Below are 25,671 nucleotides of genomic sequence, written 5' to 3'. Positions count from 1 at the left end.
ACAGAGAGGAGAGCATTCCTGTCCCTCTTGTGGCTTTTTTTCTGATACCCATGCAAAGGAAGAAATAGACTGGCAGGCGTGTAGACATCTGAGAAATCAGAATTTTGAGTAGTGGAAGAAAAGTGAAAGTACAAAGTGGGGGGAGGTAGAAGTTTCTGTCTTCCATCACGTACTGGGACACAGTAGGCAAAGATGAAGGAACAGCCAGGCTTGGGGTTTTAATGAAGAGGAAAAGATGAAAAGTATTGGAATTTTTTATTCGTTAGGGAGCTTTTTTTACATAGAAAATTGCGTCCAAAATTTGAGAAGTCATATTAAGACTGCGAACTGAAAAATGGGACGTGTGGAAGTACTGCCTAGGGAACATTAGAATTCCGATTCCATTTACACTGTAACGTAAACTTTAAATTGTATGATCACATTCTGTTTTATTCATTAATATAAAATTGCTGTTTCATATAGTGACTGTAATAGTTAACTACGATCAGTAGCAATTCAGCTCGTGGATTAGGCATTAGAAGATAATGAGATACACTTAATGGGTTTTTCACTAGGGTTGTAAACTGCTCTCTAATCCTTTTGTCTTCCCATCTTTAGTATCTATCCACTACCTTTGATTTCGTTGTTGTTGTTTTTATCCCATAAATATGTTCCTTCCCTTTTTAGCTGTTGTCCCGTATCCCTCATTTCTTGCTCCTACAGGCTCCTACAAAGTCATCGTTTTCATTAGTCCTCTGCATTCCTATTATTTCTCTTTGCTTGTCTCAACACCATCAAGGAAAGCACGGAGAAGGAACCCTCAGTTTTAGTCCTCGTGTCTATGTTGTAGCAGTCTGCGGCACCCTTTACAAGGATGATCCTGGTGGTCCCTGGAGTCCTGGAATGTCATGTATTTACTTGTTCTGTGAAATAGCACATCCCCCAGTCAAATGGCATGTAGGAACTTTGAGCTAGAAGATGTACTGTACAGACTGAATCTTCAAAGTACCTAGCAGCAAAAATTAGCTAAATGTAAAACTGAGTATTTGGAAATTTTCTTTCCTTTTTCCCCTTGTAGCTTGAATTAAATGGATGTCTTATTTTTACAGAAGAAGGAAAATGCATGTCACTGGCATTAAGAAAGTGACGTTGCCAGTTAAAGGTTTTTATGCTGTAGTGTAGAGGTGGTAACCCTGCTTAACTGTATGTACAAACAAGCAAAACCCTGTAACATCGCCAATCAGGCAGTGACTCCTGATTTTACTTTCAGAAACAACCAAAATATTTATGCAAAAGTTTTCTGAGGCATCACGTAGTATAGAAGATTTCAGCTGGCATATTTGACTTGAAAATTTCTAAGCAACTGTTAAGTTTTATTACCCAACACTTTCTATAGTAATAAACAGTAGATGTCTTTACCGCACCACATTTGATAGAACAGCAGCTCCATACCTGGGTGGTATTGGAGTTTGTTGCACTGTTGGACCAATCTATGACAATTCAAAGATCGCTTTTTGTTATAGTTATTTTTTGTTTGCAAGAGTGATTACTTTGCACCACTAATAATCACTCTCAGATGATTAAAGATCAGCATTGATAAGTTCTAATTTTCTCCATTAAAAGGGTCTTCAATATGATGCAATTAGGAAAATAGATAGATGGAAGCCTCATTCTCATCCTCCTCATAAAAAGAAGCAACTGTGAAGGCATTTTAGCTAACTAGTACAAAGATTTGGTAGTAATGAAAAAAATACTTTTCCAGATCTGAGAACACTTGAAAGGGTTTGTTTAATGTAATGGTTTTGACTATTGTCATGTTGTGGTGATAATTATATAAAGATTCTGTTACAAACCCTAACATTTCAACCAAGATGATGTATAGTTTTAGAAGACGGAGCTTTCAAAGCTTTTGATCATGTGTCTGTCCCGTGTCCCTGTCTGTCTACCATTCCTCCCCCAGTTTATAGGCGTTCTTTTTTTTTCTAGGCACCTTGTGCTGGCCTCTAAATTTGCCCATAAAATGGAAATGCATTTGTGCATGAGTGACAGGAAGATTTATGCATAGGTGTGAAACCCCCAAAGTTGTTTTCTGAAATGTTGGCAGTAAGCATTTAAACTAAACACATTTTTTTTAACTTCTTGTTCCTCTCTCCCTATAGAGCTGATGGAGGTGTCAGTAATAATAGTTTTGTCATGCAGATGACTTCAGATTTAATTAATAAGAAAATAGAAAAACCTGCAAATGCAGACATGTCTAGTCTTGGTGCAGCTTTTCTAGCAGGCCTTGCTTCAGGTATGTATACATTTAAAGGGGTTTTGTTTTTCCCTTCATAATGCATGTTTGTAAATACGGAGGAAAAAAAAATCAGAAAAAAACAGGGCATAACTTCAAATAATTGTAAACACTCCCCAAAGGATTTACTTTAGCCATTTTTGTGGGAATCCAAGGTAAGTGTTTATGTTTCTCTGCATAGTGCTTTGTACTCATGTACTTGTATTTGATGGACCAAAGAACAGATGGTAACATCATACATAAACCAAATCAAGGACCTTATATGTATCTCTAACACCGTGTCCTTTGCTGAGCAGTTGTATGCTTGTTTAGTTTTACATCAATGAATAGCGACAGTGAGTTTAATGTGAAAAGTATCTGCACACGTTTGTAAGATTCATTTACATTTGGAAGGATGTACTGCTGGAGAAGGAAGAGGTGAACCCTACCCTGCTACCTCCCTTCTGCCGGAGGCGGACATTCGCCTCCCTTCCCCTATTGGCCGCGCCTGGAGCGGTGCTCCGTGGGGGTGGATCACGTGACAAGGAAGCTGCTGTGCTTACGTGCAGCCCTGTCATTCCCACTGACGCTGCGTCCTGTCATCTGTGAACCGAGTCTTTAAGGTTTTCACAGAAATAAATGCGATGGAAGTACAAAATAAATTATTAACAGGGAAAAAAATCCAGCTCTGCTCACACAGAATTGTTGTATATAATTAACCAGACTTAAAACTACAAACTGTCCATGGTTTTGCTTAATGGATGTGTATGTTGTAGGTGGGTGTTAACTTCATTCAGTTGCTTTGATTGTGAATAAGACAATTGTAAGATAAAACCTACATCCTTAGGTAAGACTTACTCAGCAATTAAAACTGTAAGAAAGCTGCAGCCCTCGATAGACAAGAATGATTCAATAGCATAAATTAATCTGAATACATAACACCAGCTGTTTTCTGCCATGTATGCAATTTTTAAGACAATAGGAAAGCAACTAGTGCTAAGTCTTGGTTTCTGTGGCCCTTCCTCATTGAGAGGGACCTGCAGCCGAAAGCAGAGTGTGGATGAAACCTAAGGGAACTTCAGTGTACCAGCACTGTTCCTTGGAAACCGTCCCAGTTAAGCAGATGTGCTGTTGTCAGGATTCCAAACAAGTGGATGCTATTGGAAAGGAGTTTCACAATGTTAAAAATATGCTTCCCTCTGAGAAAGTTGTTGGTTGAGTAAAGAAAAGCTGTCATGATTTCTTACTGTGTTTCTGCTTTGGATCTCTTGGAAATAAATTAAAACAACTCAAAAATAACATTTGCAGTTGAGCTTGAGAATGAACTTTCTGTTTATAGGATTTTGGACTGACAAAGAACAACTAAAGAAGCTAAGGCGAATAGAAGCAGTTTTTGAGCCCCACAAGGACTCGGAGGATTACAAACCTGCTATGGATACCTGGCTACAAGCAATGAAATGCTCTCTGCACTGGTAGAAATTGGCATTTTAATTATAGAACAATTAAAATGTTTTAATTCATGTTTATAAAATCTTGACATTAACAGGACAGTAAAAAGCATAACTGAAACTTCTGATGGTGTATATATAAAGTTACACGGTACTCAGTTACCCCCCTGCTGCTAGATTACTTACCACACCACAATGAACCTTCATATCATCCCTCCGACAGCTGTAGTCCAGCTGCAGCATTTGTGTCCCTTCAGTGACCTCCTTTGGGTGGCCCAGCTGCTTGAATCCTACCATGTACTAGAGATGGGGAGTTTTTTCCTATGATGGGTTTTCTACTGAGGAACTCACCTCCCTTCTGATCTTTAAAATCTTTGGTATGTTAATTGTCAAGGAAGGGTAAAAGGCACATACACTTCCCGAGGCATTTCTAAGAATTGTAAAGTGATTGTTGGGGAGGTGGGTTGTGATTAACTTGGTTGTGTACAAAGATATTTTCTTATAAGTAGCCTGCTACCACCTTTTGGTTGACTTTGTCAGGAAGCATTTGATGCAGCTCTGTGATGACATTTTTGTGCGCTAAATTAAGATGAAATACAAAAGCAAATAGGCTTTCAGTACTCCATTAAAAAAAAAATCCAGGATTTTTGTAGCTGATGGTTCCTATCTAGCTTGTAGCTCAATTTCTTTAAATTTTATAAAGACCAAAAGCTATATTATCTGGCATGGCTAATACAAATACATTAAAAGTAGTTACAGGTACGCTATCAAACTTGTAAAAATCTGTAATTTTGAAAATTCCTATTTTCAAGCCCATTGTAAAATCCTATTCTTATTAGCTAAAAGGGAGTCAAAAGTCTATTTTTGAAGCTATGAATTACTTTTATATTTTTTAAACAAATAAAATTAAAGAAATGTGTAGTTAATTATGTATTTGTTTATCACTAATCTTATATTATTACAATTTTCTCAGGAGTATGAGTAAATCAGTTTCAAAAATGTAAAATTATTAAACATTTTCATTTCAGAATAATATCAAATTCAAGCTGTGGGGGATTGTGTTCCACAGACACTGGAGATGAAAAACGTTTATAGATTTAACATTATTGAAGAGGGCCGAAGAACTAGAATTCACTTTTTCTCGTGCTGAAACATGGAAGGTCAAATCATACACCATTCCCTCAGTTTCTTTCACAGTCAGCTACCATGAGTTGGAGCATCTATTCTAGCTGTGTTCTTCTTCAAACTAGATCTTATTTGCCTGTCACCCTTAGCTTAACGTACCGTTTTTCTTGTTCTTCTGTTACTTTCTGTCCTTCAACCTGTGCTACATCTTGGCACGTTTTTTTTTCTCTGGGTATCATTCAAGTTGCAGAGACCATTCTCTCCTGAACCTACTTTAATGGGAATCCTGAACTGAAGTCCAAAAACAGGTCTCTCTGCTGATTTCTATAATATGGCAGACTATACAATCTATTGTTGATAGCTCTATAGATACTGCTTTTTCTTTTTCTTTTTGGACCATAAAATACGGCTGTCCAGGTGCCAAGACTCTAATATAAAGTCCATTGATGAGGTTCCCTCCACTCCTCCTGCTGTAAGGTAAGAACCTGTAGTTACAGGATATGTGGAGCACTTGCTTTGCTTCGACACCAGTGTTCAGCTTGTGATTTTCTCGGTCATCTCAACCTCACTGCTAAAGAAAATGCTCATTGGCAAGAAGGTTCTACTAGGCCAAACAGAAGGGCTTTCAGTCTGGCATTTTGAACAGAAGTTTGTGGCCTCAGTTGCTGGTTTTCTACACCTTGTTCTCCCTGAAGGAGTTTAGTTTCATCGAAGTCTGCCTAGGGGTAATGTCCACCTATTACCCTCTTGATGAAGGCTCCTTTACTGATGTTCACTTAATAGTTTTGTGGTTTTGGTGGGCTTGACTGGGGTTCCCGCAGTGTTCCCAGATGGAGCTCTAATGGGAGCTGGACCTGATTCTGCTCAAATGACTTCGCTGAAGGTAATTCAGCTAGCCACATGCCTTATACTGCACCTTTACACGGCGGTGGTTTTCATCCTGGCCATAAGCACAGCTAGAAAGATAGAAGATAACCAAGACATTATATAGTCCTCTTGCTCTAGGTAGTGTCTTAGAGGACCGATTCTGGATAACTATTTACCACTGTCACTGTTTAGTTTGAAGTGGGAAATTTAACCTGTTTAACTAGCCTCAAATCTACAGGAGAGAAACTTCACTGCAAATTAAGGATGCAGAAAGGCCTTACTATATTCACCACCCGAGCCTTTCAAATGATCTGCAAAGTTGCGTGTTTTATTGTGGAGAGGTTCAAAGTAGTGAGTAAGTCTCTGAAACAAACGGGGTGTCTCTAAGTCTACCGAGATGGATTAGCCTTTGGAGGTTAGAGCATCTGCCACAGCTTGTGACGCGTAATTGCCCAACGACTGAACAGACTAATAGACATCTTGACGAAATTTGGTTACTGATCACTAAGCCTCTTTTGCTTATCTGTTACAAGAAAAATTGATTTTTTTTTTCCCAGGAAATTTTTAATGTGCTGATATCTTAAAATGGTACTTGTTAATTGATAATGAATTTGAAATGAGCTTTAAGCAATTTGATACTCTTTTACAGGCTCTTTGCTGTCTCAATTTTTGCTACACAGAAGGGCATTAAGACCATTGTAGAACCTCACTCATACTAACTTTTATTTAAAATATGACAGCTTTTACTGCTGCCCTTTTTACTGATATTTAGATTTTTGCTTCCAGGGTGGTTTTAATCAGTTTGAAAAGTATATGCAATTTTACATTTGCTATCAGCTGAGTTTCATAGTAAAGGTAACAATACAAAAATCATAAATATTAACTAGCTTGTAGTTTTATCATTTTAAGAGATACACCATGTTGAGACTGTGAATGTTTTACTTGGGATTGGGTAGTAATGCACCTCATCAGGCATGTGAAGATGGAAATTCAGCTGAGAGATGTGTTAATGATCTCTGGGTATCCTGCCTTCACAGACACACATGGTGCTGATGGTAGATAATTTCATCCCAGTTTGGCAGTTTTATCATTCATAATGACATATAGTCCTATTAAATACGTGGGGACTACATGGCATGAAAAACCCCTCTAATGTTGGAGGGATCTCACTACTATTGGATTAATTACTGCATGTCAAGAGAAAGGGCAGATAAAATAGTCTTCAGATAGTTGAAAATACTGAGCAGACGTCCTATGAGTTTTCTTACATAACTATGTAAGCTATGTTTAAAATCTCACTGTAATGAACTTTGCCAAGATTTTTGAGTACTGTTTTCTTTTAAGCAGTGTTTTCTTCTCTCCTGTAACAGCTAATTTTATGTAAAATTAATTCAGTCGCTCTCATCTGGTTTTGACAAGAGCAGTTATACTTGCTTTCCTGTCAGAAGAAAGTAAAAAGGGAAAATACTGAGTTGCTGTTTCAGCCTGCTAGCTTCTTTTTGGTATATTCTCTGTAGCAAGATCCTTCAACTAGTCCCACTATTTCCAGGGTCAGGGCACAGCACAAAGGCTCACCAGCTGAACAGCAGTGTTGTGGAAAAAGGTAAGAACTGTTTCTTGCCAGTCAGCGGGCCATAGGATAGGGGGGTTTTGTCTCTTACTGGTCCAAGCCAGAAAGTACAGACAAAGTCATGATCCCCTCTGCAAACAAACAGGTATGTCATACTGCAGGTTTGAGTCTGGGAATATGGTAGTGCTCTGACCCAGAAGTTGGGCAGCATTTTAGTTTAAGGTTTTGTAGTTCAGCAGGAGAAAAGAGGTGGGGTGGCTGTTTTGGGTTAGTGTTCCTATAGGTTATCATAGCAAGGGTTGTGGGCTGGCAAGAAAGCAATGAAACTAGCAAACGTTGAAAAGTAATGTGTTGTGAAAAGGGAAGATGGGGGATCTGAAAGGGATCTGACCAGCCACAGGGAGCAAGATGATGTTCTAAGGCTGGGAGACCACTGCCCGTTTCTGGAGGGAGACCTGAGAACTTCCTGCAATGCAGGTTTTACTGTAAGTAGCTGCTAAACCCATGCCTTAGCGTGTCTAAAAAAACAATTCCAAGATGTTTTTCAGTGCAGCCCTCATTCCGGGATAAAGTTTGGGATTTGTGTAAGTTCTGAAAGACTATGTATCGGTTTAGAATGTTACAGCAGTAGCATACTTGCCCTCATGCAAACTGATCATTGTTTCAGCAGCTTCAAACTCAATAGTGTATATATAGAGAGAGTCATCTCATTCGGCAGTTTGCTGTTGGAAGCAAATGCAAACTACAGCAGTGACCTTTCTTCTGTTTCTCTCCTTAATGGTTAAAATGCCTATTTTTCGTGTTCATAATCAGTTATAGTATCTGACTTCAGTTCATCAGTGTTTCTGGCAGAAAAGTAAATAAACCAATTAACTAAAAAGAGCATTTTGAAGCATAAGTGTCTTTATTGAGGCTGGGTTTGAGTGCAAGTATTTGTTTAGCTCAGGTAACTTACTGAATAGTGCAATAAACCAGCCAACCTGGTTTGCTTCTGGTTTGCTTCCTTTTCTGAGGCAGCGGCGCATGCCTTCTGCGCTTCTGTCAGGGCATGCTTCAGTTGCCTTTACCTTAGCTATTGTGATTGTACCTGTTAAAGGGGTCTCCAAGTGAATACGCAATAGTTTGGTTTTTTTTTTTTTTAATGCTTTCATGAAGGCATCTTGCATAACATGGCAAATATTGATAAAGGTCTTGTTGCATGTGATGAAAGTATTTTATAGAGGATAAAAAGAAACTAAAACCACAAAGTCAGCAAATTCCTGGGCACATGCTAGATTTTCAGTTGTGAACTATCCCACTGAAGTAAACATACAGTTCTTGCTTGCTAATGTTTTCCTTAGTCCTTCGTTTAAGAACTCTATTTTACAGGCTGAACACCTGTTTTTTGATGTTTCTTCCCTTTTTAGTAAAGGGGATAGGATCAAATATGTCTTTCTAGAGCATTTAACGTTGTCTGTAAAGCAAGAAAAACACGTTTAGCATGTTTGGTCTACTCTGTGTATGGTCTAGAGGTTTGTAAAACAGTGTTTCTGCATCCACATAAACCTTGTTTTGCTCAGCTTGCTCAGTGGCATTAAGGTGAATTTGTGTTACAGAAATTTGAAAAATGGTTACTGCATGCCTTGGATGTGTGCCTAGCTGTATAGGAGAGAGACTTCTTTAACAAACGTTGCATCTTTGCTTTGAATGGAACTAGTGCCGATTTTATTTTTTTACTCCCAGGAGCGTTTTCTGTTCATATTCTCTCTACAAGAATACTTAATCCTGCTTTGTTTAAATCAATTTTTAAAAAAGATAAGGAAATGTTGAAAGCAAATACTTTTTCAAGCTTTAATAACGGGCCCTACACCTACAGCTAGGCGTTCCTCGGGGCTGTCTCCAGTACCGCCGCTCCGCCGAGGCGCGGCTGTTCCGGTTACCCGCGGCGGGGCAGAGGGGAGGCAGCGCTGGGGAGCAGCGCGCGGCAACTGCTCCCCACTAACACCGTCTCTTTGTTTGCGGAGATCCTTTGTTTCACGGGGAGGAAGTTACGGAGCTGCTGCAGGGCAGCAAGGTTAAAAAAGGCAGCAAGGTCCGAGGTTGCCGAATCCTGTCCCGGTCGCTACCGCCACGCCGCTGCTCCTCAGCCCGTTCCGCAGCCGGCTTCCCCGCGCCGGGGGAGGACGTTCGTTCACCTGAGGCCGCCAAACCCGGGCGGAGCTGAACTCTGCGTCCCCAGGACGCAACCACGCCAGCGCCTCTCCCATGAGCGGAGCGGAGCCCGGCACGGCCTGTGTCCGCAGACGCTGCGGCGCCGTTCCATGTGTACAGATACCAATACGTGCACTTTATACCGACCTGCGGCGCCCCGCCTCAGGGGGGCAGCGCCTGCACCTGCGCGCCGGCGAGGGCAGGCTCGGCCGGCTGGAGCTGTCAGCGAGCGCGAACCCGCGCACAGCGGCCGGCCCCGGCTCTCCGCCTGCACCGGGCGGCCGCCGCGGCCCTTCGCCCCATCCGGCCCTTTGCCCCCGCGCCCGCCCGGCTGACGGCAGCCCGCGCGCCCCGCCTGCCGCCCAGGGGCCGTGAGGGGAGCTGGCTGCCCCCGGTCTCGGCAGGCCACGCCCTTCCGCCCCGCCCCCCTCGCCGTCGCCCCGTGGATTGGCGGGTGGCGTGTGTACACACACGGGATCGAGCCAATAGCGCGGGGAGGGCGCCTGACCTCACGCGGTGCGGCGGCCAATGGGCGCACCCGGTTGCCAGACGCCGCCAAGCTTGTGCGGGGGAGAAGGACCCGGGCAGAGCACGGCGCGGCGGCGGAGCGAGGCGGCGAGTGGGGCCGGGCGCGGGGGGGGGGGCGGCGCGGCGGCGGCCGAGCTGGAGGCGCTGCGAGCGCTCGCGCCGCCACGCGCCGGGGCTCGCGGACTGGCCCTGGTGGGCTCCCGTCTCCGGGGCCTCCTCGCGAGCGGCGGGTGCGCGGCGCCGGCCCGGCCGAGAGGCGTCGTCGGCGCGCGGGGCCGGGCGGAGCGGCTGGCTCCCTGCCGCGGCGGCTGGTAAGGGACCGTCGCCGTTTCGTCGCCTCAGCGTCGCTGTCTAGGCCCGGCCCGCGCTACCGCCTTCCCTCCCCCTCGTCCCTCGCCGCCGCCGGGCCTGCGGGTGAGCGGGGAGCCGGGGGGGGGGGCCGCGGCGCCGTGAGGGAGGGGCAGCGCCTTTCTTCCCGGCGGGCCGGGGCGCCGCTTCCCCCGCCCCGCGCCCCGCGGCGTTTAACGGCCGCCGCCCCCCCGCGCCGTCTGGCGGCTCGGTCCCGTCGCCGCCCCCCGCCCTCGCCGTGCCGCACGCGGGGCGGGCGGGGGAGGCGGCGGCGGCGGGCGCCTCCCGCGCCGCGGGAGGGAGGCGAGCCGGTGCCTGACACCTGCGGGCGGCCGCGGGGCGGCGGCGCGCCCGGCTGGCGGGTGACAGCCGCCCTGCGCGCTGCCGGGTCACCCTCTCCTCCATTGCGGGGAGCGCGCTGCGAGCGGCGGGCCTCGGCCGGCGCCGCGGCGTGTGTGCGCGGCCGCGGGGCGAGCGGGGCGGCCCTGGCTGGCTGCCGCGGTGGGGCCGGGGGCTGGGGGCGTGACCGGCCCCCTCCCGCAGGAGTTACAGTTCAACAAGGGACCGGCGGAGCTCGCGGCCGTGCAGAGTGCGGCTTGAACTTCGTAGCGTGGTTGTTCTGACTCACGGATGGTGTCGGGGGAGGGTTAGTCCGGTGGCAACAACAACAACAAAACTTAATTGAATGCCTCTTCCTGCGCCCTTTGAGTTACAGGCCTTCCCTGACTTTCAGCCGTAAAGGGTTTAACGGCAGAGGTGAATCCAAATATAAATGCCGTCTTTCGGAGTTGAGAATACAAACAATAGGAGGAAAATACGGAATAAGCAAACTTCCTTGAAATGTGGAAGAAAACCGCATCTGAGAGCGTGCTCCCTCACTGAGTAAAGGGATGATGCCGAGCTATGTAGCAGAGCTTGTGCTGTTTTTCTCTATAGAAAGGACAATTTTTGAATTGACAGCGAAAGTGAATAGTTTAAATTGATATAATTTAACATGCTGTGTAAAAATTAAAAAAAATTATTACTTAGTCAATTTTCATAATTTGGAAATCAGTTCAATTATTTTCATGACTCTTCATTAATACTTTTAACAGCTGATAGATTTTTTTTTTTTCAACTGCTATCACTGGTGTAGCTTAATTACACTGACAGAAAACAGTAAAACATTGGGGGTTGTGTGATGTTGTAACTAACTGCAACTTGATATAATCTTTGATTAAAAAAGTGATTTTATGCTAGTATAAAGTGATACTATTAAAAGAGAAATTAATAATTTTTTCTCCATTTCTTTACTCTTCCCAAATTAACTTTAGTTCATTTGATTATCTTATATCCTGTCTTACGCAAAAAATGTATGATTTGTATACACGGTGTAAAGGCTCATGATAGATGACCAGTGTTACAGAACAAATGCAGAACTGTATTTCACAGCCCGTATTTGTGCCAATGCTATGTGCACGCAAAGATGTTTTGTACATAGTGAAGTACTGAATTTCAGGAGCTTCTGTTCAAAATAGTATATAGGGTGCTAACTACCGCACTTTGAAGAAACTTGAAAGAGTAAGGAGAAGTTTGCATTATAGAAAAGAAGACTTGACAGGAGAGGTGGTCATAAAAGGAAAAAAAGGATAAATTCTTCTCCGTTGAAAAGTTTTTTGTTGTGAAATGAGTCTAGTGCCTCTAGAAGAGGAAAGAGTAATGATTTCATTCTATATTAAGGAAAGAAAAGAAAATTATTAAATATTAGCAAGATTGTCTCGTGGGTGAATTTAAGAGTGATCTTATTTCACTGTCAAATTATTGGGCTTTCTTTTAACCACTTCCTGGTTGTACAGAAATCACTACTATAACACAAGAAAAAGAAACGATTTGACTTGTACTATATTGATGTAATTAACCTTCCTGTCAGTGGTGTATGTTTTCTGTAATGCTCTTTATTGCTGCAGAGGGTTCTGACTGGCAACCTCACTTTACAAAGTGATAAGGTACAGTTTTTAATACAGCATCTTGACAGCAGCTATCCAGTGTAAAGGGGATAGGCCAACAATTCAGCTGGGCAAAAGGCACAGTGCTGTTTTGCAAGGGATGTCAATTCTACAGGAGAATTCTTTGGTTTTGTCTGCTCTTGTATATGTTGGATGCTACTGTAGGGGCCTTCTATGCACCTGGACATACTTCCTGGGCAGTTGTGAGCACCTTCACAGTGAAGATCTTTCAGTGGGTTTGGTAAAAAAATAGGAACCAAAATTCCAACTTTCCATCCCCTTCAAGAATTTATAATGTTATTCGGTTTAAGCATGCAGACCTCTTCACTGTGCCTACAGGAAAGTTTAGTGCAAATCACTAAAAGCAATAGAAGAATAGCGATCTGATACGGTCAGGGGAGGGAAGCTGCAGCCCATACTGTGTAGACAGTAATATTTAAACTTCTGCGTCCTAATGTAGAGCAGAATGAGTTCCTTAGTTATAGCTAGTCTAATTCACTTCTTGGAATTGCGTTTCTTCTGATGTGCTACCTTAAAATAGTATTCTTAGGGCATTCTTTAATAAGCGACAATGTCTTAAATTGTTTGCTTTTTGGTGTAATGATTAAGAATTTCTCCTCTACCTTTCCGATTACATTCACAGGACGTGACTACTGGTAAATTAACAGTGAATCTTAAAATAGGGAAAATAAACTGTCTGGTGCAAGGAAATACACTTGTGGAGTTCTTGTGTACAAAGCCAAGAAGCCACTGTAATCAGACAGGTTTATCATAAAATTTTAGGTATTCAGTGGAAAACAATCCAAATGTCTTGGTGTGGTAATAGTACACATACTACATCAAAGCTGATGGTATAAATGCCTGTTGCAGGATCTGAAAAACTAGGTATATGCTAGGAAATATTGTAAAAAAGGCGCAGGTGTGGTAGGGAGCGACAGTTTTACAACAACATCCTGGTTTGATTCTTTATGCGTTTTTCGTAACATCCAGTATTAGAGTGAAATTAATTCTTTTTTTTTTTTTCCCCCGTTATTTGATTTGTAGATTACAGCTCTTTTGCAAGAAGGTGAGGCAGTAGTAAGTGATCTTACTCTTACAGTTTCATTAAGGGAACTTTTTTGCTATTTTGTCTGATTTCTTGTGTGCAGTGATAGTTTCCAGTTAAGATCTTTACAGACTGTTCAAGTTTACTTTTATACTTTTCAATATTAATAGCATAAAAATCAGTCTAAGCAAATCAAAATGCATGCCTATGATAGTTCAGTTTGCAAGACTACAATATATTGTAATATACACTAATATAATATATGCTAATAATGTGTATACTAATATATCCTAATATATGCATTAGTAGAATCTGTAACAAAAGCACAGCTTTCTAGAATATCATATTTCTAGTGAAATACAGAATAGTAATTAAATGAAAAGGGGTGGTATTTGGAAATAACTTCTCCTAGATCGAGCTATTCACTTAGTACTGTTGAAGAAACTCTTTGCCTTTCAGAACACAGTTTGCAAAATCCGCAGCCTACTGAAGCCACTTTTGAGAATATTTGTCTTTACTGAAACTTATAGAAATTTTTATATTTTTGCAGTACTAACTTGGTGATAAAATAATGCTTTAGCCAGCTCACATTTAGTATTGGCTGTCACAGTAGAGACTGAAACTAAGCTGGAAAAAGATTAGTGTGTGTTTTTGTTAGTATGCTTGGTTGTGAACTGCAGCAATTCAGGTGTTGGCACAATTTCACTCTTTCTGACTTGGTGATAACATTTTAAAAAAGAGGTAGAAGACAACTTGATATTGGTAACTTCCCAAGTCACTTAAGCACGAATTGCAGAAGGGGCTCCTTTAGAGATATCGTTGAAGGCACTATCCAGAATTGTCATGGCACTGTGATCTTCCTGGTTTGCAGTCCTTCCTACATGAACATCCAAGTTTTTCACAAAACTGTTGGTTAAGGTAGCTTCTAGAAATAATCCATTTTATAAAGGTGATGTTCCTTTTCTTTTGACTGGTTTTACATTATTTCAATCAGTGAGACGTGCCCTGACCATCAGGTTTTACACAAACAGTGGTAAGAGGAAGCAGTGATGGTAGTTGAGATTATGCTTCTCCTATTCCTAGATAGCTGATTCTTTCCTAACAGTGAATGGAGTGCCTGTGTCCCGAACATGAAATTTTTGTTAACTTCTATAGACCGAAGTCCATTTGTGAATGTAATTCTGGTCTTGCAGCTTGCTTTATTTTTTTCCTGTGGAAGTTAGGGCATGCTCCTCTGTTTGGCAAGTCAGGTTTCTCTTGTTTCATCAGGTGCCTGCCAGATTTGTCTCGGTTTGGGTGGGAATAGCAAATGATTCAGTTCTATCTTACAACCTCTTTAGTTCTTTTGTTCAACAGAGTCCCTTACTAACCTCTGTCAGGTGACTATATCATTGGCAGGGTGCATAAAAAGGTTGCTTTGGTAGGCACTCATAATCCATTTCCAGGGGAAATGATAGGTGTTAGCAGATGTGTTCTGCTTGAATAAGTGACCATTTTCATTCACTGTTTTGTTACTGGGAATTTCAGCCCAAGATGTAAGTGGAAAAAATCAAGAAAAATAAGGTCGTATGTTCAGAATGAAATTGGCAGGTTGCTACAGGTACACACTGTCTTTAAGGCTATGAACTTTTAGTGAAGTTGTATAGATGAATTCTTCAACTTGGTAGCAGCTATTATAATGATATTTGTGGGAATTAAAGTCTTAAAGCAAATATATCAATATTTGCTCATTAAGGCTTGTGAATGCCAATGCATTAACATATTAAAAGTCACTTGTGAACCATAACAGTCATCCAAGTATTAAACCTTCCCCATATGACCAATAGTTGTAATTACCAGAATAACTGTAATTAACCTGTAATAGAAATTATGGTGGTAACATGACCAATAATTATGAATGAGATTAGGAACTGTGAAACTCAAGTGAAAGTGAGTTTATATCCCCAGAGTGAAATCAAAAACCTTCGCATGAATGGGCTCTCCATTTATTGTAAGGAAGGGGTTAAGTAACTTTTCCCTTCATTATAAACTTGACCTTGAGACTTGAGAAACTTGAGAAATGTACTTCTGTTCTCTTAAATGTGCAATCCAATTGTAAGCTTCAGTTTATTTAAAATTCAACTTACAATTGCAAATATATTTAAACAATTTTTTAAAATTAGTAACTTCATACATACAACTGATAACATTTCAAGCTGTGTATTGATTCTGTAGAACAGCAGGCTTCTGCTGTCTGTCAAAAGCAAATTATTCATCGTACTTCTTGCTGTAGAAGAAATTGGGAAAGTTATGATCTGAAGACAAAACATCCCACTTCTTCTTAATGGATTTTTGAAGCATGCACACGCTCCAGTGAACTCTTCAAAAACACAAACAAACCATTTCCAACCTTTTGACACATTTGAACCCATAAGTAAATTTTCAGGAGATCATAAATGCTTTCCCTCCCCCCCCCCCCAGAAACAGAGTCATAATGTGGTTCTGCAAACCAGACTGAACTGATCAAACAGCTTGGTAAATCTGAAGGGTTAGTCCTGTCCTGTGCACGGGCCTAGATGGTCAGCTGAGTTGTCAGTGGGTTGCAGCATATGGAAAACTTTCTTCTTCCCCCTTTCCGCTCCATTGTTACTATTCTGACAGCATTATAACTAAATTGGCTCACTGAGGGGGTCATGTAGAAATGGAAGTTGTTGAGAGCAAGTAGCGTGGGGAAGGAATGTAAAGTGGAAGAAGAAGGGAAAATTGGAAGATCCCTTTTAGCAATGATAGCAGGGGTAGGATCTTACATCAGTGCAACTTGTTTCATGGAATTGTACCCTTCACGTAGTTTTGTGTGCTGTAATAAGTATTTGAGAGCTTGTGCATCATTAGAAAAATCCCTTTTTGCCTTTGTACTGAATTATAACTAAAGTAGTATGAAATTTTTTGTAACCTTTACACTTCAGTGAATACTGTCATAATCTTCAATCCATGCAAGACTAGAGTTTAAATGGCTTTAAACTAGAACAAAGCTTCTAGCAAATTATAAGGAAAACGTAGGAAATAGTTACTAAGTCTCTCTCCATCAAGTTCTTTATCCCTATATAACTTGGTGATCTTTAATTAAATGCAAATGTAAAATTATCTTCAGTTCATTGGATTATAAGATCGTTCCAGCTGCGGGGTGTAGACAAAAGTGTATCTCAACAGGATGGTTAAACTGGTCCATGTATTTGTCAATGTACTGATAACTCCGGAAATTTTAAAATCTCAAAATTAAAACTCATTACAAGACCAGATTAATATCTAGAGCATTCTCTGATGTATCATACAGTATATGAGCTGGTGGTAGCAAGAAGCTTGTTTGAAGTCTCAGTAGTCAAAAAGATGCTCTTCTCAACTGAGCTTAATTGAAAGAGGAGCTAATATATTATTGGCAATGCACGAAGATTGTCTTACCAAGATATTTTACAGTCATTCGTATAGATCACTAAATTTTTTTCAATGTCAATCCATTGCTAAAATGAAATTTCTTAAGGCAAAAAATATGTTTGTGAAAATACAGTGTGCTCTTTACTTTGAAAGGAAGTTGTACTGCCTCTTTCCACTGAAGAAGCAGTAGACTCCCAAATGTTGTGCCCTGTAGTAGTCAGCTGTGAAAAAAACCCTGGGCTAGAAACCTAGTTAGAGAACAAAAGATGAGCTTATAGAATAGATTGTCTTAAAAGAACTGCAGCTAAATTTCTGTTAATTCCAAATGTATCTGTGCATATCTGTGCTGATAAGAATAAGTTGTCTATAAAACTCAAAAAGAAATTTTAGATCATCTTACTTTTTTAAGTGCTGCATGAATGTTATCCGCTGTTCTGATGTCAAGCCCTACGCACTTGAAGGACAGTAAGCTGGTCTGGAGAATTAGAAGAGCCTTCAAAGGTTCAAGTACTTGGGAATTATTCCACATGTAATGTGCGCCTTATTTGAGCAATAAGGGACAGGCTTCACCTCATTGATTGTGAAACAAGCCATGAGTGCTGCTCCTATTCTTAGACATGTAGTTTACCGCTAGTACTTGCATGACATTGGGCATGTCTAAGAGCATGCCTAAGAAACAGAGTCCCTTGAGGGAAGGAATATCTGGTTCCAGGTTGATGGGATTTGGGTCTCAGCACTGTCAGGGCTGGACAAGCAGCAGAGCTTGAGGCTCTGCAGTGCAGTTAAGCACAAGGAGACTTTGGGCACTTTCATCTAGGGGAGCGTTTGATTACAGCTTTGGATTTTATTCCTGTGTTGTGTGTTCTTGTCACTTGCACATCCCCTCAGACCTGTTTTCACCCCTGGGATTCAAGATACTCAGTAGCCTTCATCAACAGTGCTTTTGCTAGTCATGTTATAATATGTACAACAGTGAGAGTAAATATAGCGAGTAGTGGGAGTAATGGGGATGTAGCATTTGGGATCAAGTCCGAGAGTGTTGAAAGGGATCTGATTCATTTGTTGCCTCAATATATGCTGCATGAGGTTCTTAAAGGGACATTTCCCCTGACATGCTTTCAGGAAACCACACTAAATGTTGGTTGTTCTGTAGCTCAAGTGCTACAGTTTATAATTGAACTTGCAGGTAGGCCTTGTCTGTTTTTCAAGGTTCTTTGTACTGTGTAAACTTGAGTCATAATTACTGCTGTTGTCAGGAGGTGTTGGTTAATTTGTTCTGATGATACACTGGCATTTTGCTCAATCATAGCAACTTAGGAGAACCTGGTCAATTGTAGGTACTTATTTGGTTTTGTTCCTTCTGATTTCTTGTGTGTAGGCTGGTTGCCCCACACTACAAGATGAGATCTTCACTTTCAAATTAGATTCAGGTAGTTTTATCTTCCGTTTGCACCTTGGTTTAAAGCAGTCATGCTCGTTTCGTTTTTGTGTCATGTAGTAGTGAAAACTTCTGTACTTTGGATTCATAGGTTGCAGTCTTTTAAGTGAGTAAGTTTGTAGATGGCACCAAGCTGGGTGGGAGTGTTGATCTGCCTGAGAGTAGGAAGGCTCTGCAGAAGGGATCGATGGGCCGAGGTCAACTGTATGAGGTTCAACAAGGCCAAGTGCCAGGTCCCGCACTTGGGTCACCACAACCCCATGCAATGCTACAGGCTTGGGGAAGAGTGGCTGGAAAGCTGCCCAGAGGAAAAGGACCTGAACATGAGCCAGCAGTGTGCCCAGGTGGCCAAGAAGGCCAATGGCATCCTGGCCTGTATCAGAAATAGTGTGGCCAGCAAGACTAGGAAAGTGATCGTGCCCCTGTACTCGGCAGTGGTGAGGCCGCCCCTCGAATCCTGTGTTCAGTTCTGGGCCCCTCACTACAAGAAGGACACGAAGGTGCTGGAGTGTGTCCAGAGAAGGGCAACAAAGCTGGTGAAGGGCCTGGAGCACAAGTCTTCTGAGGAGCAGCTGAGGGAACTGGGACTGTTTAACTTGGAGAAGAGGAGGCTGAGGAGAGACCTCATCGCTCTCTACAACTACTTGAGAGGAGGTTGTAGCGAGGCGGGTGTCGGTCTCTTCTCCCAAGTAACAAGCGATAGGACAAGAGGAAATGGCCTCAAGTTATGCCAAGGAAGGTTTAGATTGGACATTAGGAAAAAATTCTTCACCGAAAGGGTTGTCAAGCATTGGACCAGGCTGCCCAGGGAAGTGGTTGAGTCACCATCTCTGGAGGTATTTAAAAGACGTGTAGATGTGGTGCTTAGGGACATGGTTTATGGTGGACTTGGCAGTGCTAGGTTAGCGGTTGGACTTGATGATCTTAAGGGTCTTTTCCAACCTAAATGATTCTATGATTCTATCATTCTAATTCACGTAAAAACGATTAAACAATGAAGCTTTTAAACTCACTACTCTTCTCAAGTTATTTTATTTTGTTAAAAACCCTAATATCGTTTAACAGTCAAGTCATTTAGATTTCCTTTGTTCAGTCTCTCTAATCACCTCCTTGTCTGTTAACTACTAGGGCCTTTTTGAAGGCATACAGTTGCTCGCAGTAAAAGCTGGAAAAATAAGTTGTAGTACCTGCAAGACCTTCACCATGCACATCATGGTGGGAGTTCCTTTCAAATGTTTCCTAAGAGCTACTTTCTAATACTATTTTCAGAATAAAAATTACTGTGTCATAACTGAAGATGGTGACTTATTTCCCACTCTGTGTGTGCAACTTGTTGAATACACCCCTTGGTTGGCTTTTTGAAGTTCTTCATTAAGTGGCAAGCTGGATGTTATATGGACATGGGTATTCCTGTCTTTTGCAGTTTGTAGGCCAAGTTTCTTTCTTGTATACATAAATAAAGGATAAAACTGGGACTAAGTCATTTGAAGAGGACTCAGGAAAAAAAGTTGACAAACCAATGGAATCTTCTTAGAGAGATGCAAAATCTGTAATTTAAATTTCAGAAATTTGATAACAAAGTTGTATTTCTGTTCCTTGGGTACCAAGAAATTAATCTGACTAGTACATACAGATATTTTGACTAAAATTGGTCCTTTTTTATCTCAATTGCTTCAAAAAGAAGTTGGATATTGAAATGGTTTTTAGGGACAAGATGGGGAAACACTTCCTGGGAGCAGGTGGATTTCTGATAAGTACTTTGTAATTTTGAAATTTTACGGGTCTGAAAACTGAGACACATTGAAGCAACATATGTGTAACAGGTGGTCTAATCCATGTAGATGCTGTGCATAAATTAGTGGTTTAAAACTGATCTTGTACTGGTTAATAAGGAATCTTTTTGTTACTGCTGCCTTCTGAAATCGGCCTTGTAGTACCGTAGCTTGAAAGTTAGTACTATGGAGAGGGGTGTGAAGAATATAAACTAATTTCTAGTGGAAAGGCTGGCATTATACAGGTTTCTTGTTCCTGAAACTGATGACACTTTCTTTCCTTTTAGCTGACCCAGTTACTTGGAATAATTTTCACTTTGCAATACTCTTGATCAAGTAAATGAAAAAAACCCACTCCTTGGTGATGATAAAAATCATTCTAGTATACTAAAATATCTCTACAATTTTTTCTGTGTTCCATGAAGACTTTTCATCATAACAATTTAGGTAGCTGTCCAATAGTTATCTTAATTTGTAGATGTTTAATACTGATGCAATACTTACATAAATGACACTTTCTGTTGTGAAGTGGAAGTGGCCTCTGGGACCGGGGAGAATCTTTGTGTGGTGCTGGTCTACGTGAACGTATGATATGTGAAGTACTGATAAGAATTATAGAAAGCTAAGGAAAACCAGGATAAGTTTGGTAAAGCTTAATTTTCAGGGACAGAAAATAGACTGTTATGGTACGGGACTTTATTCTTTTCTACTATTAGATTTTAGTCAGTATATGTATCTTAAAGGGATAATTTAAAAATAAAACTTTGGACCATAGAAAATAAACTTATAAAGGAATATAATATTTTTCTGCAGATAACTGTTTTCTGTTTTGCACTGTTTCTTGTACTGGGATTCAGCTTCAGTATCACTGAAACTTCAGAATAGATCTGGCTTTTAATTTGTAACGAGAATAGGTACAGATAAACACTCTTGTACTGTTTTGTTGTAACTAGAGCTTGATTATCTGGGCTTTTGTAAATTTAATGACCAAATTGGCTTTTTAATGTCATTGGCATAAGTGATTAGGCAACATATGTTCTAGAAGAAACTACAACTCAAACTTTACGAAGTCAGACAGTTCTGTTGGCTCACTATACTGTATGATATTTGACCAAAAGGCAAAATTATGGGAGCGGATTATAAACCAAGGCTTAGATTATGAAGGGACAACCTTAGTTCAAATAAAGCAATCTTTGTGTCTCATGTGCTTTGGGCTCTAAACCTGTCTTTATGCAGCTTCATTTCAGTAGAAACCAGCTAAAGAACAAAAAGGTTGAGTTTTATGTTTCTCTATCTGTGTGGTGCAAGCTGTCAAACAGCAATTGGGAATGAAGAGAATCTCCATTTTGAGGCCATCTGTGTAGGTTCTTTTGTCTGAACCTGACAAGAGGTCATGGCAGATGGTGGGGTCACAAAGTCTGGCTTCTCGAGCTTGACAAAATGTGTTCATAAAGCTGGAAGAATACCAACTGTTCATACTGGCTGAAGAGCATTGTGGCAAAGGACTGTAATAGTTTATGGACAATACCTTCTGGATCACTAAGCTTGACAGCAAACAACTTGTCAAAGATGAAACTAGTTTGCTTCTCAGTAAACGGGTTAAAACTGCTTAGCAAATGTGTTCTAACTGTGTTTTATTTGAGTAAATTACTTGTAAAGCCTCTTAAAGCAAGAGAGGGAGGTCAAACTGCATCATGAATTTTGCCCGGAGCTCCAGATGATGTATTTGGAAGGTTTGTGTGGAAGGAGGAGGAAGGTGGAAAAAGAAAAGGCACATAGATCATCATTTTCAGAGGCAATGCAAGGATTCCGTATTTGCTCTTTGCCATGACCACTGTAGCTTTATGGCTTTTCTGTGGATCTTCTTCAGGTTTCAGGATTGCTACTCAGATCCAGTAGCCCCCTTCCCCAGGATGTGAATAGATATCTCTCTATAGTGTCCTCTCTGAAGGCAGAGAAAAATGCTTCTTATTTTCTTGGATGTTTTGTTGTGAAACTAAAACTTACAAGTTTGCATGGGAGAATGTCTTAGTAGACAGAATTGTGTGGTGTTCACATGCTGGAGTAGCTGCTTAATTATGGCTGCAATAAATTGAAGCACTAAGGAAGATAAATACAACTCATTCATCAGGAAATGGAGAACACCTCTAAGTCGAATAAAATGTTTTTCCACTAACTCTAAGTTTAATTGATATAATGTCTGAATAAACCAAGAAATCTATAGAAACGTCCTAGAATTTAAAATTCTACTGGATTGTCCAAAACCACTAACGCAGTGATCGTAGAGTTCCCCATTAGCTATGCACACTACTGAAACAATTTTGGCACTTTTCTAGGAGGGAGGTGAAGACACTGGCCATTTTTGAACTTTGCATAGGTTAAAATACAGAGGAAATAGCATGAATTGCACCCTGCTTTTGTAGCTGGTGAGTTCTGCTGTAAATGGTCATGACTCATATTTGGTAACTAGTTTAGGCATCTTCCAAAAGATTTTGCTGAATTGATTCCACACTTGAAAGTGTGAACAGTTGTCCCTTTCTTATAGATCCAAGTGCAATTCAGATGTCTTTTGTAGTCCATTTTTTAACAGCAAGTAGTACTTATGAAGTACTTTCGAAGCACTTAAATGCTTTGTCAAGTTAATTCTATCTTTAAAATGGTTTGTGCTGCTGGCATTTATTTGTAACTTGTTTTCTTCTGTTTTCTGTAAGACTCCTGGAAGCTTTGATTTAAAAAAGAAGTCACTTTAAGTATTTTTCAGTATACCAAAATATTTGTCTTTTCCTGGAATTCTGATATTATAATTCTAATTACATAGAGTTAATAAAAAAGCCTGAAAATATTAAAAAGATGAGTTTGAACTGGAATGTTTTTTCTCGGGTGTTTCCTTAAAAATACTTAATATTTGCTGTGTATATACATTTCTCAGTATTTGCTACTTTTTATCAAGATCTTTGGGTGTCTGCAGTGATGGAAGTAGACGCTTTCTCTGTTGGTGGAGGCTGAAGACACAATGGAGAGAATTAATTCACTTCCAGTTTTTAGAGTCAATCTGCATTAGATGCAAATGATTGCATGCTTTTAATTACAAGACTTTAGTAATGGTATGACATGCTTTGCTAGCACATTAATATAGTTAGGCCTCTGTGTAAGCTGGGCCTTTATATATAAGATTACATCTCTGCCTATTCCAAGCAATGTACATTTCTAGTATCCATGCAGAACCTGACTATTTGATGATTGATTTTATCCAAAAAAAAAAAAAAAAAAGTCTTCTGGAGATGCAGGGTTTCAGCTAGAGACGTAACTGAAAATATATTTTAAGATACTTTATTAACTTTCTTACAGGATGTTCATTTTAAAGATTCTGTGAAGATGAAAAAGGCTATCTGATGGTTTTACGGAATATAAAGCAATATTTTCTGACATGACGGCAAAAAATGTAAGTATAATTCTACAACATGTATTACTTTTTATATTGGCATGCTGCCAGTCACTTCTGGCTTTCAGAATTTGAAGGTCTTTGTGTTTGATTTCTTGTATGGACAACTACAAGAAATCAAACACAAAGACCTTCAAATTCAAAAATTGTGTCCGATTGTTGTATACCACAAATGTGTACCCCATCATCTTCTACAGTATTTTGATAAATTTAAACTGGTTAGAAGCTCTTCAAGGATGTGGAGTTTACTCAGCTATAGGTCAGGTTGATAATGGGCAATGCTTTATGCTGTTTCCTTACTGATCCTTACGGGTCCTTTCCAACTTGAGATATTCCAACTATAATTCCTCTAACATTGCTCCAAACTTACCAGAGAGCTTCTCATTTTGTTGAAGTGTCTCACCTTTGCGTGAGAGTAAAATCCTTCTACTGAGTCCGAGTCTCAAAACTCAAGAAAGAACAGAAAGACAGCATATTTCTTGACCAATGTCGGTACACTCTTGGTTTCTAGAAGGCTGAGGGCCTTCCTGTTTCATCATCTGCTGCATTAACAAGCCTGTAGCGTGGTGTCTAGAGGCTCTATATTTGACTCCCCTCTCCTGAGTTCTGAGGAAGCTTATGAAATGTCTTACATCCTGACCTTAATTTTCTGCCTAATTAGCTGTGCTTCCTGAGGTACACAATTTGTACAGAGAACAGTTCTGATTAAGCTTGCTGGTCAGTGAGTTGAGTATGACTTTGGGTCCTAGGCAACTTACTTGTTGACTGCCTTTGATAGGGCATCCTGCAGTCTAATTAAATCTGAACAGGTTTAGGAACCAACATCACTAAAGAAGTGCCCCACAATAAAAGTGCAGGTAACCCTAGAATGGCTTTCTGTTCAGTAACTGGAAAAGCTTTTGTGCATATTTGGTTAGATTGATGCCAAGGGCGTAGTTTGGTTAAATTAATTCTCAAGTCTCGGAAATTTCTTTTCTGTTGGCTTTATTAATTGTTTCATTTGGTGTGTAGTTCCAGCTGAGGCTTTCAGATGTCTTATGTCTGACTGTTTGATTCAAGCTGACCAAGCCAGAAAATAAATTTATGTATATATGCAAAGCCCTTTGACTTACTTATTTCATAGGCCATATTCAACTGTAATATAAATAGGTAATTCTACTGATGTATGTGGAACAGCTGCACAAATCCAGATCATTTGTGGTTTTGACCTTTTGTTCAATGCAGTCAAAGGATAAATACCAATGCCAATAAAATCCATGGAGTGTTCTGTTATAGAGTCATAGAGTGGCATAGGTTGGAAGGGATCTTGGGAGGCCATCTACTCTGGTGCTTTGCATAAAGCTCTTTGACAGTTGAGTTCAGAACCCATTTGCTTGGTGCTTTGTTCAGGGCTGCTCAGGGCTTTGGGTTTTGAAAACCTCCGAGGACAGACATGACGTTCAGTCTGGGCAACCTACTCCTGTACTGAATATAGAAATATGTTTTTGTTGTTCTTTACTTTAATGCAAGGCTACAGTTATTTTATAGAATAAATATTTTATTGGTACGTATGCTTTGAAATTTTGCATATTAAACTATGCAAACCTAGTTATTTAGCTAATGTTTATGGGTTTAGTTTTAAAAAATCAGTTACTGTGGCGCAGCTGAAAGTAAAACTCAGTTTTCATGTTTGTTAAGTATATCTGTTCAAAGGATTTGCAAAATAAATAACAGTGTAAAAACAAGGGTGATGATATGCTTTCTGTCCTTATTTGTAGCACTTCTTCAGGATTTCCCAACCCTAGTTACTTAGAACTGCACACTCAGGCCAATAGTGTCAGCCCTGGTGTTTTCTATTGCTGTTAGAAGGCCCAAGAGTGCTTCTGAATTTGCAGAGTTCCAGGGTTTAGCATATGTCTGTGGGTTTCTGCAGCCTGAAACTTGTTTCAAATGTAAGGTTAGTGTTTGTCTGTTACACTGTCTGAAATATTTTAATGATCTGCAGAGTGAGTTGAGGGAGAGAGCTGCTCTGTAGAAGTATTTCCATCTTTTTTTTTCTTTCTGTTGAAGCATCAAGGAAAGGGAACTTTAAAGTACTGGAATTTGGACATCTTCTGGAAAACTCTTAAAGGGCATATATCTTTCATCAAACGTGTACACATCAGGAAGCTGTCACCTCTATGTTCTGAAATAACTACCCCTTAACTGGGACACAGTAGTCTAGGGATGTTTGTGCTCCTAATGCATCGCAAGAACAAAGTACAGTGAGCTT

General features: G+C 40.7%; 2 protein-coding genes across 3 annotated transcripts in view; both read left to right on the top strand.

The window, feature by feature from the left end:
• GK5 (glycerol kinase 5) overlaps nucleotides 1–10,087 on the top strand; it is a 32,032-nt gene extending 21,945 nt beyond the window's left edge. The window contains exons 15-16 of the mRNA XM_075158302.1: nucleotides 2,139–2,272; nucleotides 3,591–10,087. Of these exons, the coding sequence (XP_075014403.1) occupies nucleotides 2,139–2,272; nucleotides 3,591–3,727 (271 nt within the window). The 3' untranslated portion in view covers nucleotides 3,728–10,087. The remainder of the gene's footprint in view (nucleotides 1–2,138; nucleotides 2,273–3,590) is intronic.
• Nucleotides 10,088–10,176: 89 nt separating this feature from the next.
• The window catches only part of TFDP2 (transcription factor Dp-2), a 65,163-nt gene continuing 49,668 nt past the window's right edge, over nucleotides 10,177–25,671 (top strand). The window contains exons 1-2 of one of the 2 annotated variants that reach the window (XM_075158304.1): nucleotides 10,177–10,290; nucleotides 23,327–23,420. In XM_075158304.1, coding sequence (XP_075014405.1) covers nucleotides 23,406–23,420 — 15 coding nt within the window. In that variant the 5' untranslated portion in view covers nucleotides 10,177–10,290; nucleotides 23,327–23,405. Of the gene's footprint in view, nucleotides 10,394–23,326; nucleotides 23,421–25,671 lie in introns of both variants that reach the window. The other variant, XM_075158303.1, reaches the window with a different exon arrangement.

Source organism: Calonectris borealis, chromosome 9 (genome assembly GCF_964195595.1).
Source record: "Calonectris borealis chromosome 9, bCalBor7.hap1.2, whole genome shotgun sequence".
Lineage (NCBI taxonomy): Eukaryota > Metazoa > Chordata > Aves > Procellariiformes > Procellariidae > Calonectris > Calonectris borealis.
This window is presented reverse-complemented; position numbering and strand designations above follow the sequence as displayed.